At 41.1% G+C, this 19,077-nt stretch overlaps 1 protein-coding gene across 2 annotated transcripts in view; it reads right to left on the bottom strand.

The window, feature by feature from the left end:
• Nucleotides 1–18,093, bottom strand: part of LOC139410921 (transcription factor 7-like 1-B) — a 49,685-nt gene extending 31,592 nt beyond the window's left edge. Inside the window, exons 1-3 of one of the 2 annotated variants that reach the window (XM_071156588.1) lie at nt 17,172–18,093; nt 16,921–16,993; nt 16,677–16,804 (exon numbers count right to left, since the gene is read on the bottom strand). In XM_071156588.1, coding sequence (XP_071012689.1) covers nt 16,677–16,804; nt 16,921–16,993; nt 17,172–17,357 — 387 coding nt within the window. In that variant the 5' untranslated portion in view covers nt 17,358–18,093. The remainder of the gene's footprint in view (nt 1–16,676; nt 16,805–16,920; nt 16,994–17,171) is intronic. The other variant, XM_071156587.1, reaches the window with a different exon arrangement.
• Nucleotides 18,094–19,077: the final 984 nt, after the last annotated feature.

Below are 19,077 nucleotides of genomic sequence, written 5' to 3'. Positions count from 1 at the left end.
ACTTCATGCAGACATTGAAAAGGAGTTGGACAACATTCCACAGCCTGATCAACTCTATGTGAAGGAGATTTTTGCATTGCATGGTCACACCAGATACTGACTGGTTTTCTGATCCACACCCCTACCTTTTTTAAAAGTATCTGTGACCAACATATGCATGTCTTTTTCCCCAGTCGTGAAATCCATAGATTAGGGCCTAATGCATTTACTTAAATTGACTAATTTCCTTATATATAACTTATATGCAACTCAATACAATTTTGCATGTTGCGTTTAGATTTCTGTTCAGTAAACATACTACTTGTCAAACATAGAAAACAGATATCGTAAACTTCTTGTTAGAGATAAAATTATACTTCAACAAAATAATGTTGCGGGAATGCTAATATCTGTTTCTAACTCCAGAAATGATTTCAGAACAATCGGAGATGGTGGGTGTCATGGCTTGCTGAAATAACATGGAACGATCCTAGTGGAAAAACAGCCCATTATCCAGTCTGACTCTCTGCAGTAAAGTGGATTACCTTAGGAGGAAGTTGTCAATGGAAACAATCCTGAGGAAAACTAAGGAACATACAAGGAGAAATAAAACATGGAGAAAATATTATGGTGCGTAGATAATTGATGGAAATAACAATTATTTACTGTGAATATATCCACACACTGTATTCATCATGTCATACCTAAACATAGATATACACTGGCCACCTTTATAGGGTTGTCAGTAAATAACAAGATGCTCTTCACATTAAAGACAAATATTGCCTTAAACAGTTATATTCTTAAACTAAACAATGTTGTGTTTACATTTATCTTGGTGTCTCCTACAAATGTATGAACTACTCCAAGGCAATACAAAGAGACATTATCAAATCACTTTCAATGTCCTTATCAGTGTTGGTACCATAATCCCCCCCAAAAAACGATCTTTTCAGGAAAAACTGTGTTCCAAATGCACATGCCATAAAATGGATACAATACCAACTACGCCATTTTGAATATGAGTACATCAAAAACTATAGATGTGTGTGGTAGGATATGTGAATAACAGAATGATATTGCTCAATGCCCCCCAGCCCAGAGCAAACATCCAGTTTATGTGCGGGGCTAACCCTGAGAAGGTCGCTGTTTCCAGCAGTGTCACTAGCATCCTGCTAATGGCTAGCACATTTGAAGTATCCATTAGTAAGTAGAGGAGTGAAGTTAAGTGACTGTGACAGGGGCACTCCCTCCGCTCGTTGGGCCTCTATTGTGACCCGGTTGGTCGCCCTGCTCTCTTATTCACAGCCGGGGAAAATGGGTCAAAGGTCAGCCATCCAGAGTGCACTGGTTTCTATGGAAACATGGCCTATGAAGGCCAGGCTCATTTGCCTCTTAACATGCTCTTGTACACAAAATAACTATTTGTGCAAAGAGGGAGAGAGGAGAGTGAAGAGGGAAGGCAGGCTGAGGGAGGTCTTAAAAACACATTGGAGGAGCTTTTCGAAGATTCCCCAACAGACTGTGCCAAAGAGTCCCAGATAAATCCAACATAACATCCATCGATGCTTTCTCACAACTATCAGTCTTAGTCCAATACAGAGCTGACATCATTGCCATAGTCGTCTACAAGCTATAAAGTAGAGGTTTAAGACACAGACAAACAACTTGCTAATTCATCCACACTTTTGGTATTGGTTTGATACTCAACAGGGAAAATACTTCTAAATATTTCACAAACATACCAGAGATTCAATTTCATTGAACTCAATGAGCTTTCGTGTCATATGACTATCTCATGCATATTTAGAAAAATGCCAGACTGGTCTTCAAGCCCTGAGTTATTTAGGCTGCAAACATTAGGTTTTGTTTGTAAAATCCCACTAATGAATTTGGACTTCAGTCTCAATACACAATCTCTTTTTACATGAACATGAAGTGCAAGCCCAAGTTATGTGTTGGATTTTGCTTACTCTTATTTTGGCCTTTTTGAATAGTGCCTTGGGGGTTTTACTAGAGAGGAAAATACTGTGGCTTTAGTGAGACTATGCATTTTTACAGCTCACGCAGTTATTTCAGGGTTAATTTTGGGGGGTTTTGATGTGATCCTGAATTATTGCTTCCTGTAGCCAGAGCTTAAAGTACGGCAGCAGAGTGAATGCCTTTTTTAAAGGAAGCACAGTATAGTTTTTATTCTATTTAATTGACTTTAAGGCAATTTCAATAAGATGTGGTTAAGGAAAATAAGCACTTTGTGAGGCCTTGTTGGGGCGAAAGTTTGGAATAAGTGAGCAATTGTATTACAGAACACAACAACAGGCAGGTCAAATAAAACAGAATGTATAATTAGAGTCACAAGAAAAGAATCATGCGTCTGGCATGAGAGGACAGGAGGCTGCCATGCTGTTGGAGTCAGTTATGTGGTTTTCCATACCTGGGGTATCTGGTTTCAATTCTGATAGGCTTCTCTGTTAAGCCTAGTGTTAATGCAGTCCAATATCAAACCATGCTACACCAATAACGAAGAAGACGTCGTCTGTCTTTCGCATCATTTCTACTGGCATTGTTGGTCCAGTTGTGCAGGAACACAACATTTTATTGTTTGGGGAGCAGCCTACTTTCATTGAAATGCACGGCCGTAAACCTCTGTGTAATTAACTCCAGAACATGTGGTGGTTAACAGTGATTGGCTGGATGTTTACTGTAAAGCGCAACAGAGAAATCAAATGAACTCTATGTGCATGTGTGTGCATGTGTGTGCATGTGTGTGTATGTGTGTGCATGTGTGTGCGTGTGTGTGTGTGTGTGTGTGTGTGTATGTGTGTGTATGTGTGTGCATGTGTGTGCATGTGTGTGCATGTGTGTGCATGTGTGTGCATGTGCGTGTATGTGTGTATGTGTGTGTGTGTGTGTGTGTGTGTGTATATGTGTGTGCATGTGTGTGCATGTGTGTGCATGTGCGTGTATGTGTGTGCATGTGCGTGTATGTGTGTGTGTGTGTGTGTGTGTGTGTGTGTGTGTGTGTGTGTGTGTGTGTGTGTGTGTGTGTGTGTGTGTGTGTGTGTGTGTGTGTGAGAGAGAGCGAGGGACGGAAACAAAAGTGCAACATCTAAACAAATGGCACATAATTGAAACCTGCATTTTTTCATGTTTAACCAAAACACAGACTAAAAGGGACAACATGGGTTACCAATATAATGGAGAGTGTGGTGCCTGCCAAGCTGATTAAGACGCAATAATAAGTCCACCATACACCCTCACACAACAGGGAAAATACCACTACACAGTAATCACTTCTAAACTGAGGGAGAAACATAGAAATACACTTTTTACAGAAAATGTAGATAAATATTTACACCTCAGAGTAAATTTGATCTTAAATCGATGAGAAGTCTGCCAACTTTTCTATAAGTGCTTTCTGACAGAGCAAACCAGGCCGATTTTGTCTAGTCTTTTAAAACTTCCTCAGAGCAGCGGACAGAGGTAGGAGACCATGAAGCATCTTTAAGAAAAAGCACGTTTGAAAAAGTGGGGTCAGTGGGTGGGGTGCTGGGGAGAAGGGGAGAGAGAAAAAGGGCCTAAATTAAACACATTTGTTTCTGCTCTCACATACCACAAGTCTTATGAAAACAGAGGGATGATTGTGTTCTCTCTGCAGCCACCCCCCAATGCCACCCAGCCTCCTCCACCAGCTCCACCCTCCCCACCACACACACACACACACACACACACAGCTGCCTGCAGATGCCTCCAGTGTTTGCACTGCAAGCAGGCCCAAATCTCAGGGCCTGAAGTCTCAGCCCTGCCTCGTCTCAGTTTTACTGCCTGACATCCCTCTCACCCCACTGCTAACTCTCTCTCCCACACACACACACACACACACACAGCGGGTATGTATGCCTGAACACTATGTTCCTCTTGCGGTACTTCAGCCCATACATCCAAGTCACATTGTTCAAGTTCAAGTTTAATATGGCAGCATTTTGGACATCGTATTCATGTAAAAATTATTAATCAAACAAAGTTAGACTGTGTTGCTGACTCACCTTTCAAGACGAAAATGTTCAAATGGGCCAAACAACGGTTACCATATAAAATCATTCAAATGTTCACTAGTACAAATGTAAATAAAATGACACTTTCTTAAGAAAGTCCATTTAAACCCAGAGCAAGCATCCAGCACATACTCCTGCTTGCCAGTTTCCTAATTCCAGAAACATCCGCCTTAAGGAGGAACACAGAGCAAAACGAGCCTGGGTCATAAGGTCATTAAACCTCTTCAAGGATCACCAAGTCGCCTGACAGCTAAACAATGGAGTAGTAAACATGTGCAGGGGAATCTTCACCTTCCTAAGCACACATTAACCTCTCAGTCCCTGTCAATACTTAGGAAAAACCTCTGGAACAAATCATTTTGAGAGGGTTTGGAGGAAAAGGGAGGCGGATGAAATTCAGTGATCTTAAAGAAATCAAATCTTTACAGATAATAAATGCCATGTCAAATGAAATAAAATGATCTGTATCTGAGAGGAAAGACAGGCAGTCCCAAAGGCACAATGTTAGCCAGTAGTCTTGATGAATGCCAATGATATCATGGAGGCTTTTATCAGGGAGAATGGAGGACCACTAAATGCCAATGGAAAGATATTGAAACCCATAAAGATGCTGTAACTACACCGACATCAACTAAAGACTGACCTTGTCATTTTACAAAAAAATATTCCAGTCGCTGCATATTACTATAATTCAAATCGGTATACATTCTTATGAGAGGGGCAAGGTGGTTATGTTCAGGGGCTGCAGCAAATATCAGATTCCCAGGCAGGAACAGGGCAGTGTACCAATTACACTGAGAGTGTTGGGGAATGTAGAGCCAAGACCACGCAGCCACAGACCTGAACACGGACCACTCTCCACAATCACCACTGGCCATAGCAATACCGCACATGCTGTTTAGCTCACGTAGTAGTTTTGTTGATGCAGAGTGGAAGAAAATATATTTATTTCCAGATATATTCTTTCCAAAAAAACTAAACCTATCCTACTTTACAGTGTAACAAACTTCTTCCAAATCCAAAGTGCTCACTCCTGCAAAAAAAAAATGGATGACCCAAGCACTGTAAGCTGTGTCTCAGAGTGAGACAGAGACAGAAAGAGAGAGAGGGGGGGGGAAGCTGATGGAGGAAGGAAGGGGGAGGGTGGAGAGAAGGGAGAGGGGAGCTTGTGCACAATTACAGTAGGGATTTATGGCCTGAGAAACAATTTATAAATCACATCGCCTGAGATAATGTGATCCAGATTGCTCTCCATGCAGCTGCAATTTTGGTCTGCGTGAAACTGCATAATAAACCTGACTGGAGGACATTTTGGGGGTGGGGGAGGTGGGACGGAAAGAGGCTGGAGTTGTTGGTGGGGGCTGACGAGAGAGATCTTTGGCTCACAAACTTTGGAGGTGTTATGGACAAAAAGGCTGAGAGTCTTTTATATGTGTGGTGTGAAATTTTGCTGAGGTGCAAAACAAGATTGTTGATCTTGAGGCGGAGAGTCCTTGTGTAAACCTCACAATATGGCTTTTCACATGCAAATAATAAGTCAGACGTTTATGAAAAGCTCAATCAATCTAAATGCCATTATGTATGGAGGTGAAGGGTAATTATTGAGGGAGAACCAAAAAGTAGGCCTGCAGCAAAAATACCAATAACAGTTATACAATGGCACTAGCGTAGCCTGCAATAAGACACCATATCCATATCTCAGGTTCTAAGCCAATGTCATTACATCCATGTGAAAGTATTTAACCACCATAATCACATCAATGGATTAGAGTGAACCCAAACATTTATTTGAGATAAATCATGGTGATATAATTGTTTTTTTTTAAACAATAGAGTGGCTTTTTCCCTCTCTTTTCACAGCTTAGAGCTGGTCCGAAAAAGGGAACGGATGTGCTCGGTGGGGTTTGGTGCCCACTCAGCCAAGTGGCCCTGAACCTTGACCTCTCACCCTTCACCTTTGGGGGGCAAACAAAGCTCTGAGTGACATCTGAAACAGGAGACCCTATGGGGAGAGAGTGTCTGGACAGGGCTGAACTGACCCATTAACGCTGCTGATAAGATTGTGCCTTTTTCTTCTTATGAGCATCTTAAACCATGGGGTAGCAAGCACACTGCTCAATCAAAATAGCGAAGCAAACAACTAATTTGAGGTCAAAGTCTTCATCTCATTTAATCTAATTTATTTGCCAACACCTCCGTATTATCCGAGAGCAAACAAAACTGTTCCCTAATGAACAACTTCACCCGCCTGACGCCAAGCAAAGCTGTGGTTACCAACAACAAGCGAGAGAGAGGTTCCATAGAGCTACTTATACATGTTTAACGAGGGGCTTTGCTAAGCCAAAACTAATATGAGTTATAGCAAAGAAGGAGAAAAGAAATGGAATAACATGGCAAAACAAATTATCGAAAAATAGATGAAACAAACCAATAATAAACAGTCTGTTTAAAAGGAATTCACTGAGGCATATGCACTTCTCTTCCAAAGATTCAACACAATAGCTCAAGTAAATAGCCTCCAAGCAGTAGCATGTTGTAAACAAAAACACTGGAGAGTGTTGATAGCAAATGTGGCATATAGAAGTGAATGTAAGCCTTGGTCTCCAGAAAGCTTAAAGCCACTGTATTATTTAAATCAGGCAAGGAGAGAGGAACATTGGGCGAAGGCAGCATTCTGTAGCTCAGCTGTGAGGCTCGAAGTAGTTGCCCTGGGGTCTTTGTCCTGCTTTTTAGGGCAAGTCTGAGGTAGTCAAAGACCCTATTCATGACCAGCGCTCTCGCTGCCAACACAACCATACAGCCTCAGTCAACTCAGCCCACAGCTATAGATCCTTCCCATTTCACATGAGAATCAAACCTGCCCCCCAAAGCCTGCTTCAGGGATTTCCAATAGCAGGCCTTTCCAGCCCATGTACAAATCAAACAAAAGGACTCCTTGGCTTACTCCATGTCATATAGGCTTGATTAGAGATTTTTTATGTAGCTAACTGGTCTAACTATGCAGCAAAAAAGTAATTCACGTTTGTAAGGATTTTGTATCAAACCATGTAAATGGAGGAGAAATTATACCAATGGAAGGTGTGGAGGAGTTGGCATCTAATCATTTCAACTCGCCATATTGCAACTGCACCTATAAAGACCCCTCTCTTAAACATGTTTAATTCTGGACATTTTTCCAGAATAAATTTGAAGTCTTATCTTTTATTATACTATTGATCATGCTAGGGGACAACTGTTTCAAAGTTTTGAAAACATCTTTAAGCCAAATAAGGACAAGCGTCAAATGAACAAATCACAAGGATAATCTAAAGAATCAAAAACACAGAGAATCTCACTTCCTCTAGGTACTTATCACAGTAGGAGGCCATTTCTACTCTTGCTAGAACAAAAGTGGTACCTGCTGCGTGCCGACATGTTAGTGACGAATCTGCCGTTCCCATTTGTAGAATCGCAATGCTAGTCAGTGGCCAACAACTTGACTTTGAGTCAATCAGTGAGCACAACCCCCCATGTGGGGGAGCCAACAGGGGTGACAACAAAAAAATAAGAGGGAATTGTCAGTACATTCACGGTTAAATGTCATGAGCCAGTCACACTTAATATTTTACATTTTAGTAATTTAGCAGACGCTCTTATCCAGAGCGACTTACAAGAGCATTTCGGGTTAAGTGCTTTGCTCAAGGGCAAAGACAGATCTTTCACCTAGTCGGCTCTGCGATTTGAACCAGCGACCGTTCGGTTACTGGCCAGCTAGGCTACCTGTCGCCCCATATTAAATATAGGCTATGGGATGGTAGCTAGCTGAGTGCACCTACGCATTGCAAACAACACTAAATACTTCCTCCAAGCTAGATAACCACAGTAGCTAGTATTGCCATTATAATGAAATCACAGTGTATTAGTTTCCTGGAAACAACTGCCTTTGTTAGCTGCCGAGTCGGTGCAATGTCCTTAGCTAGCTAACCAGCTATGTTGTGCTAACTAATGAATATGCTAACATTAGCTAGCTAAACATTTGGCTATGGGCTGGCACTGGCAGTATGTGATTATGGAAAGTGAATTAAATAGTTTCTTCGTCATCTTGGTAGGTAATTATCTAGCTAGTATCAACAAGGGCTTTCTACAAAATAGCAATATTAGTGCAGCTAGCAAACTAACATTCGAATCTAGACCATAAACTAAGCAACACAAACGGACAAGCATTGCCAAACAACGCTACAGCCACCTTCTGGTTCGGAGTACTTTAACCAGGCTGAGTGACTGACGACCAAGGTCTTTGCTGTGTGAACACAAAAGAGAGTGACTGCCGACACTGTTCAGAGGTGCTAATTATTTGCGGCTGGCGAACGTTAGACAATCCTATGTGCATGTCCCTGCTAAAAGGCAGGAGAAGGGGAAATCCCAAAATCACTTGAAACCAAAGCTTGACGATCTCAGCTGGAATTCATCAGCGTGTATTATTCATGGTAATCAAGTACATTGCATAATGGTTTGAAATATTCCATGAAAGGACATAAAAACTACAAATCAAACAATTAAAAGCTGTGACCATTTTACAACTCGTCTGACTAACTAGATCCACAAGTGGAGAAAACGAAGCTACACATTTCAGGTGAATTGTGTCTTTGCTTTAATCAAATGTGATGCTCTGCAGAACATTGGGACTCCTTAACAAGTACAATTGGTATACCACATGGAGGCAGCTAAGGCAACCAGAGGCAAATGGGGAATTTAAATGTTAGGACAACATCCACATCAACAAGCTGAATGATAACTAAATAACCATTTCAGTTATGGCCTTACACTGAAAGCCCTGTCACAGGTCCAAAAGTGATGTTCCACCTACATGCCTTATCCAAAGAACCTTGTTTGAAAGTCTTGCATCTTCCCCAGACATCCTCCACTGAACAAGTTAATCCTTATCTCCAGAAGCTTAAAGTGATTTAACAAATGTTGACATTCAGTCAAATGGGTAGCAAGCTACTCTCTTCCAAGAAACATTCCAATACATCCATCTGCTGCTTGTAAATGTATGCAAGCTTACATTACACTAGTGTACTATAAACACTAGTGTTATTACACTGTAAATATGTATGAAATTGTAATAAGAGTTGAAATGGGAGTAGCACACCAGTTCACACTTTAGTGAACTTGTTTGACATTGTATTGATTCCATGCACTGCATGTTCATTAACACACGTTTCTCACAAATCTTTCAAAGTGTCATGTAATCACCAAGTACGTAGGTCTTATGACAGAGGGACACTATGTCCAATGTCCATGTGTGTCCAAGAAAAGATGTCCTCATCTTACTGTGTTACGGTGGTATCTAGGACCTTTAGAATGCATGCAGGTGCAACGTGATGGCTCTACAGCCCTTCACCAGGAGACTTAAGCCGGGACCAGCAGTGCTGGAATGAGACACACTGATTTACAACTTCAACATGAACAACAGCTGCTCCGCTCACTGACAACTAAACTCATGCTGGAAAGATACCCAACCATTTCTTTATATAGTATAGATTGGAGAGTCTAATCTGGCCCTACTAGTATATACACTTCACAATTAACCTATGGTAACCTACCAGTAGTTACTTGACTTACTTTATCCTGCGGTCCTGAGAGTAAAAATTGCAGAGTAAGCCTTAAAAAATTATTTCCATGGCCGTTATATGAATTTAAGTGAGACCAGATTAAGATCTAAGTACCAGTGAATCTAGATCTGTAGGATCTGACAGTGTCCTGCAGCTCTCTGATTGGCCTGTGAGGAAAGGGCAATGCATTCTGGTCCATAGCAGAGTAGTGCAGCTCTGTGGGGGAGAGAATCCCTCAAATGAGAGCCTCAAGGTCTGGAAGCTGGCCGACCTCGGGATAACAAGCAAAGGAATAGTGAGGCCTATATCTGCCCCAGTTTATGCTCCCACCACCACTTCTCATCAACAATCTCTCCTCTTACCTTCTCTGCTCCCCTCTCCCTCTTCTGCTGCATGCACAACTTAAACTGAAAACAGCTGTTTGTAATACCAGACTGATAAAACCTATTTAGATTAGATTTTGTTTGCTGTTCAATCAGGTTTTATTAGCATGGAATGAAAACTTTAGTGTACACTTTGAGAGCTAACCTTAGTTAATGTAATATAAACAAGTCTCTGCAAAGTGGAGGGCCACGTACAAGGAACCCCAAAGCTGTGAGTAGTGGTGTCGTCACTGTGCCCCCTTCCCCATCAATCAGCCATTGGCCCAATCACCTGTGAGGCAGATTGATTACTCAGATCCCCTGATAAAACTAGGGAGAAAAACTCCCTCCTAAACGGAGGCTTACTCCTAATAACGGAGACCATAGACATTAGTGAGCATGAGACATGCTGGCATTCATATGATATATGATCCAACCCCCACAACCTCCTGCTCATGTCATGGCAACCTTTCTACTTTCAATACAGTTAACAGCTGTATGGCCTTGCTGGGAGCTCCTTTGTTTAGTGGGAGAATTCCACATATCACACATGGCTTAGCCCTTACCTTCATGCCAAAGATGACAGGTTTGTCAATGAGAATCATATTGCATTTTCACTACCTTGACTCCTCTGACTCTCTGAACCCCATCATGGCCTATCCTAAAGACACTAGAAAAATAGGAGAATCTGCTAAAAGAGGGCTGCAAATATCAACCCATCCATGTACATCAAACAGTGCTGTGCTGTCTTTCTTTTCAGGCATGGAGAGGGTCAGGAAACTGCCTACACAGTAACAATGTTGAAGATATTAGGTGAAATGAGTGATAGACAGGTATATATGATCAACGTGTGGTTTCCTGAAACCTGCTGCTGGGGTTTGATGTTGCACAACATTACATTGACTCAAGCCATTGACTCATGGTCATAAAGACTTAATCAGATGCCTTCTAACCTGCTCCTAACGTAAACCTGGAAAACTAGGCCAGGTGACTTGTTTCACAAATAACATATACATTTCTACTTACTGTATCAAGTAAAACAGATGCTATCAAAGTGGATTTGAAAGGTATCCATGCTTTGGTTGGCAAAATACCTATCAGGTTTGACAAAAAGTAGTCCCAATTTTTTTTCATGAAGACAAGTACTGTACTACATCTCAAACTCTGCAGTAGTTCTGGTTAGACCAAAACACATATCTGGGATAAATTGATAAAAACACATTTGCACACATATTCATATGGGCACTTCAAAAGGATTCATTGATGTCACAGAACGTAGGGAGTCTGCGGCTGAGGGGGTGGTTATCCTTTCCTCAAAGGGGGCCGAGATGCTCCTGATGGGCCCTGCTCTTGAGAAGCCAGTGAGTGCTATAAACAGAATTTCTAATGGCAGGCGGGAGGGAGGGTGGGTAGGTGGTGAGCTAGTAGGCGAGGGGATGGCGGTAGGATTTGACGCCAGCTCATGCTTTCCACAGAGACCATAGAGGGAGGAATAGAGACCAGGACTGGCACCATTTCACACACTTCAATACAAGTGCTGTTATGAACCGAACATGAACAACCCTGAGTCCGAAAGATGAAATACAGAGAAATATCCATCCTCCCCGAGACACAGGAAGATATTTGGGCTGAGAATCCAGAGCAAAGACCTAAGTAGCACCTTCACCACTGCATGAAGTAATCAGTAGAAAACCAAAATCTAAAAAAGTGTAAAACATGGTTTATACTCTATTCATTCAATTAATATGGGTGGGTACTAGAGAAAGGTTTTCAAACCATCTTTAAGACATATCAGAACTTAATCTGGGTTAGAGCTGTATATACAAGGGTTAGTAGTACACCGTTCTTCAGATCTGTAGTTTACTTCAGTTTAGCCAAATAATAATGCTTTTTGAGCATTTAATTTCCCCCATTGCAAACAATAAGACCATTTACGACAAATAAATCATTTTAGTTGTGAGATGTTAGCTGGTCTTGACGTCCCTGAGGGCGCGTGCAATCTTTTTTTAATCAAAAGGCTGCTACTAAATTGATGTAGACTTGTTTGCCTTTGAAGAAAAAAAACTTTTCTAAAACATAAACCTAGTAAAAAAATGTTAGCTCTGTTTACACAGTCCTTGTAAAAAAATATTTGCCAGCTAACATTGAGATTACTTTCAGCAGTCGCACAGTATCGAGGCTTGTCAGAATGAGCATCCTGGACACTGTCCCCTCTGTAGCAGAGCAGCCACAGAACCTCCCCTGATGCTCGTCTCCTCAACCGCCCCTCCACCATTGGGACTGCAAGGTTAGTGGAAAAGGCAGTGTCTTACCTGATGAAAAGACTGCTCCACACAAACACTGTTTGCTTATACAAGGAGAGGTCCGTTTATTCAATAGGACAATGCCACTGTTTACTTGTCTTTGTCTACCCATTTTTAAACACCAAAACCATCAGCAAGACTGGAAAAATGAAGACGTCAGTGAAGCATGCAATTGTAGTAACTGACATGTTCAGACATAGTAACACCCCTATTTCACAGCCCATGATTGACTAGCATACATGCATTTGATTTAGTTGTATTCAACTGACTTTAGCCAAAATGACAGACACCTCTCACACAAGAGGTAAATCACTGTTACTGACAACATTGTACAAAGGGTGTCCCTTTAAAAAAAGAAAACAATCTTGACTAAAATATAATAGGGCCGATGAACATCGTAGTCTGGAACACCTCCTCCAGCACTCGTCACTGAGAGTTCTTAATTACATCTACACTAGGCCTAAAAACAACACCGTCTGACATTCTACCTCACAGGGGACAGCCTCCTTGGCCCTCCAGCCGTGACAAAAGTCTAGTGAAACGGAATTCCAACAGCAAAGTTCCTCCTGAACCCTCAGCGGATTACAGTGGAATGTCAGCTCAGAACAGCCACTAAATCAGTTATGCTTCTCCATCTAGGGATTCATGTTGTGCTGAGCCAAAGTGTCTTACCATTGCTCACGTTAGGGTTGTCATATCCACATTCTCAAGTTGTGCCTCAAAACAATTGACATACAATACTAGATTAAACCAGAAACACTCAAAGAAACCAGGCGTATTCTGAGAAATCATGGTGGTCTCTTGAGAAGCCTCTGTCCCTGCTCTCTTCGTCTGGACATTACACTGCTTCTTCTACAACATGGCATATCAATTGACTGAAAATGCCCATGTATTATCATAGTATCTATATTACTGGGGGAGGCCAGAAGGGGGAGTTGTCGACAACATTGTCCCAGAGACAGAGAGAATGCACCTTGGGGAGAAAAAGCAAGACTTCCCAAACAATTCCACATAAAGGTTAGAGATATGAAGCATTCACTAATTACTACTAAAGTTATGATACATCCATTACGCTTGTTATCAATTGGTTGATTCAAAGCAAGGAAGACCGTGTTGTCAATGTACCCTTACTGCTCCAATATCTGTGTTTACATTCCTTATTCTGAACTCTGTTTTAACTGAGCTCCAGAACAGAATATTTGCAACACCAAACTACTGTATGAAACTGATTTGAAGTTGAAGACATGCTCCGGTACTTTGGCAACTAGTAAATATTTTTTTAAACCTCCCCCTTTAGGCCGGGATGTGCCAATGTGTAGTTCATACATCCATAATCTAAGTGCAGAATTACAGTTTTACCTCAATTAGCCACAAAATCCCTAGTTTGAAAGCAACATTTACTCCCCCAACGTGGGCCTGCCCCCTAGCAATTTGAGTTTCAGCCAATGAGCTTCAGCCCTCGCCATTTGAGTGACAGCTAATAAGATGCACACACAGTAGAGAGAGAGAGAAATATGATGTGGTGCACATATCTGCACATTTGTGACGTAGTACGCAAATTTCGGGGATCACTTTTGGCTCGCGGGCGCTACTTTTAGAACTAATGGATAAAAAGTATACAAAAGTACTGTAGAATATCTTTCTGCCCTTAATTCATTTCTGCCCAAATCTGGAGCAATGCTGTCAAACTCAACAAGACTAATTATCTACTCTATGAGCCTGTATAGAGACCTCAGTCACACTCTCCAGCTAACTAACCAATTAGAAAACCTTGAAGGTATGTACAGAGCAAATGTTACTGTGGAACTCATTAGTTTAACAAACTTGTTAACCCAATGTTTGAGCGGAGACCAGTGACAAGTATTCTCTATTAAATGCAGCTGTATCCAACTTGGCATAACGGTTCAATATCTGTCATTGTAGGCTTAAAAGATGATAAATTATCTGATTATTCGAATTCAGAGCATTTTCTGTTAGATCCCAGGCAATGAGTTTTATTCAGCTCAATGGGGCAATACCAGTAAATGTGCCGTTTAGGACTACTTGTTCAGTAAATATCCTGAGTATTCCAGCCAGCCATTGTCTCACTGTAGTTTCTCTACCATGGTTGTGCTGATTGACAGAGTGGGCTCAATACATCCCATTGACCTGATTCTGTCCTCCCCATGTCATTAAGGGGATATAGCTCCAAATTGGAAAGGCTTAGAAGGAATGTGGATCCCTCCCTAAAGCGTATAACATTGAGAAAGAAAACTGACAGCTATCCTAACTAACTTTTTGTTTAAGAGTTTGTTTTTCTAAACCAAATCAAAACCATGCGGAGGTGGAGCTCTAGGTCCCAGCATGCTTTGTGTGAGGGGTCATGGAGGAACAACGCGAGTTCAAGACAGGGTTAAGTAAAATGTACTTACTTATTATTTCGCTAACTAAACATAATAAATAGGCTATTTGATCACAAGTTCTGCTAAAATACCAAGTGCTGCAAGGAATACAACATGGAAGGTTATTAGTAAATAGGGCCTGGCACATTTGCAAAAAATAGCCATATTTTTTTCTGATATCACTGACCTTGGATAGGATTTACATTTTGGTCAACTCACACAGAAAAAAAAGAGGAAGTGATGAAAAACATCAATAAGGAAACAGTGAGAAGGAAAATATTGTATATTTGTCCACACAATTAATATTTTTATGATGTGAGAGAGCAGCATGGATTGCTTGCACAAACATGGACCATACATTTTGTAAAGAAAATTATCTTAATTTGAAAAACTTTTTAAATCTCATTGCCAAATTCAGGCAAGGAGTGTACAAAAAAAATGGTATGGTTCAAACCATAGATCGAAGGAACCGAAATTAAAGCAAGAATTGGAATAGATCTAGATAATGTCCATGAGAATGAAATTTAAACATGGAAAAAAAACACAGGCATGCTAATTAAATGCAACAATTATGCTAATTGCCTATCCCTACAAATGGCTTGAGGAACAAAAGAGGATCTCCACAGTGGTATGCAACTTGTGTGTAGAGAGTAGCCATTTAGTTAATGAGCCCCAATGGAGACCTCCAATGAAGCCATCAAGCGCCTGCTCAGAATAACAATGGTCAACAAACGCCTCCCTAATTGAATGGAAGGTACAGGGAGCCAGGGAGAGTTGGTATGGAACAGTGAAAAGGAGGCAGGGAGAGTTGGCTTGGAACAGTGAAAAGGAGGCAGGGAGAGTTGGTTTGGAACAGTGAAAAGGAGGCAGGGAGAGTTGGTTTGGAACAGTGGAACGGAGGCAGGGAGAGTTGGTTTGGAACAGTGAAAAGGAGGCAGGGAGAGTTGGTTTGGAACAGTGAAAAGGAGGCAGGGAGAGTTGGTTTGGAACAGTGAAAAGGAGGCAGGGAAAAGCAGAGGAAGAAAGGGGATAATTGCTTTTCACTGAAATGCTTGACTGGTCCCATCCAAATCACTTGCTTTTTAGGGTGAGAAGGACTGGGGGATGGAAATGCTCTTAACAACAACATTATTTCATTAGGTGGTATTTTAATGACGTTTGCACTATTATTTAGTTGATAATGATGCACATTATTTAATTGTGAATTACATACACAATGGATAACATTATCTACATGAAATGCATACAGATATCTAAGGTGATAAATTATATTATTTTTATTATTAAAAATATATGGGCATATGATTTTAGGTAAATAACTGGGCTAAAACTAATTTTGACAGGACAGTCAACTCCTGAAAATAAGCACATTCAGAATGACAGGTTATTGGACACTACTGTGGCCTACTACATCATGTTTTGCTCAGGTCTCTTTGACTGCAACATCTGATAATGCCATGTGCATAAAGTGTCTGTTTGTAAGAGTACATGTTGGCTATCACCCACAAGTTATCATTATTGCAAAGTTGTCCTTCATACTTATTGTTGAATTTGGGCTCTATGGAACATTAGATGGGCTTTGGAATTCATGGTTCTCAATGTAGTATGTACTTAGTACCTAATAAGTTGTTAACCACCCGAATGCCACAGCTTCCGTTGAAGAATCACATTTACAAAACACTTAACTGCTCATATTTATCATAATCACTTCTGCTTCGAAATAAATAGACCAACACATAGATAATCATGGACTTCATCTGAATTAGAGATCGAGCCTAAAAATGTGAAGTTAGTACCCTACAGAAGGCTGACAGGAGGAAAAAAATCCCAGAAGAACAAAGAACTAGTTAGCCTACTCCTTGAGAGGCCACTCGAAGGGAATATGGCGGTCTGGTTGTGCATAACCAATTTTTACACATGCCTTCAGTGGAAAGCAACGCGGATAACTGTCAACACTAAAGAATAGCCTACATTGTAGATTCATTTTGTTATGGTCACTCACCGTTCTTGCGCTAGGGGAGAGGGCCCCATTGGATAGGTAGGGGTTGGTAAGATCTGGGATCATAAGAAACGGGTACCCAGGATAATGGGGACTCTTGAAAAAGCCACCATCTTGCTGTCTTCTGAGGGCTGCAAGGACAGAGCATGAATATCAGTAAATAGAAGGGACATCACATACATATGAAATTCATTAAACAAATGTAAAGCAAATGTAACAATGTAGCATTGCAAGTGACAGATTTTACCTTCACTAAAGTAATCCCTGGTTTTCTCGTAACTGTCCAAGTCCGGTCTTGGTTGAGGGCGCCGCTCTGCTTGCTGACAAGGACAGAGGCGCACACAGAACAAAAAGGGGAAAACATGTAATAGTAGTCTACTTCAGCAATAGGCTATACCAAAAATATTTTTTTTAAATTGGCATGTAGTATAAAGCATATAGGCTATAGACACGCGTTTGCAATAGATCAGACTTCAGATCAGCATACAACGGCCTTACCTCGGAGTCTGACGAGCTACTGTTGTTTTCCGATTCGTTCACTAACGAAGACTTCAGATCATCCAAATCCCTCTCCGCTGATACATTTTCGGATATTTTTTCCTCTTGCTCGCCTTCATCTTTGAATGATATCATTTCATCATTCGCCCCCAAATCATCACCACCACCTCCGTTAAGTTGTGGCATTTTGCTGATGAAAAAGTTTCTCCCTGATAAAGTTGACAAGAATGCACGATCGCTCCAACAAACCGAAATAAATCGACTATCTGCAAAGGTTTACGCACTAGAATAAACCCAAAACTGACAGTGTGAAAACAAAGTGCAACGTTTTCACATCTCCATTTTGATATACTGAATAATCTCCAACTTTTCCATGATGATGAACTCCCCAATAATCCACCAAATGCAACTGTTTTAATTTCGGCGTCAATAGCCGAATAAAGCAACTTCCCAGAAGTGTCTTCTTCACTCTACCCAGTGGGCTAGTTGCAACCCACTCTCCCTCCGTATGGGTGCTGAAGAATGCAACTTCGATATTCTTCCCGAGACGCTCACAGGCAAACAAACTGGGCACGAACCAATTTAAATTCAAGGATGACGTCCCATTTCACTTCCTAATATCATATGTGAGTTTCAATTCGACAGGCAAAATATGAGTCTTATTATAAGCATGGAACCACAGCTATTGCTTTCTTCACGGGACACTCGTTCAGTCAAGAGTTTCGATCAAAACTATATTTACTTCGAGGAAGTTTACCTTTAATAACCGACCTTCGTATGTTCTTATATTAACTGTCAAGTGATATCCGGTGCCAAATCTATATTTTCAGGTAGGTAAAAAAAAAGAACCCGCTTTCCCTCCACATTAGCTAACGGGGAATGCGCTTAGAAACTACTTGGTTGTTCAAGTGTAAGAAACAGCGCAACTTGTTCAGAATGCAAAGGAGGAGTTAACGCTGAAAAACGACACTTCATTCACCATGTAGACGGGTATGCTTAAAGGAACAGTTTGACCATATTATACATTACAACGTTACCATTCATATGGTAATAGTATCCTGTTGTTTCAACATCAGCAAGATATCAATGGTTATTATGTGACTAACAATGCTTCCAAGATCCATGACAATGTCAACTAATAGGTCTATACTTTAATTTAAATCTTTAAAATTCTACGTAGCCTGCCTGCAGTAGCTACTTTTTGTTGTATCTTATTTTTAGATATATTGTTCTACGAAATAGAGAAAGTAATATTCATAAACATTTGTTCCAGTGGGCACTTACAGACAGAACTTCACTTTCTGACAGAGAGAGAAGTCGGGGTTTCTATCAAGCAGACCAAATATTATGATATGATAATACTATACAGTAATCTTTAGAAACACCTAATCCTCCAACAACACTGTATTTATTTCCTTAGTGCTGCTGTATCCATCAGCAGCACTATCTCTCATGCTCATGTCATCCCATGCATCCCTGTCTCCTGTCCAAGCTGTGAACCCAGCAGCAGCACTATCTCTCATGCTCATGTCATCCCATGCATCCCTGTCTCCTGTCCAAGCTGTGAACCCAGCAGCAGCACTATCTCTCATGCTCATGTCATCCCATGCATCCCTGTCTCCTGTCCAAGCTGTGAACCCAGCAGCAGCAGCATGCAGGAACCATGTTGGGCTAAAGCCATGTGATAATGACAGGCTCAGAGAAAAAAGTCTTAATTACACGCCGCCATGCTAATTGTGTGTTGGTGTGTTCCTGGAACAAAACACTTGGAAAGGCAAGGCTCAGCAGCATGGGATAAGCATGGTCTGTTAGCAGAGCTTAGGTTTAGTTTGGTAATGAAATCCTCTTGTTATGAGGTTGGATCTCCAGCCCTCCCACCTAGACAGGACTGTCCTGGCCATTGCAC

The sequence above is a fragment of the Oncorhynchus clarkii genome, chromosome 6 (genome assembly GCF_045791955.1).
Source record: "Oncorhynchus clarkii lewisi isolate Uvic-CL-2024 chromosome 6, UVic_Ocla_1.0, whole genome shotgun sequence".
Lineage (NCBI taxonomy): Eukaryota > Metazoa > Chordata > Actinopteri > Salmoniformes > Salmonidae > Oncorhynchus > Oncorhynchus clarkii.
The sequence above is the reverse complement of the archived record's forward strand: the minus strand, read 5'-3'. Positions and strand labels throughout refer to the sequence as shown.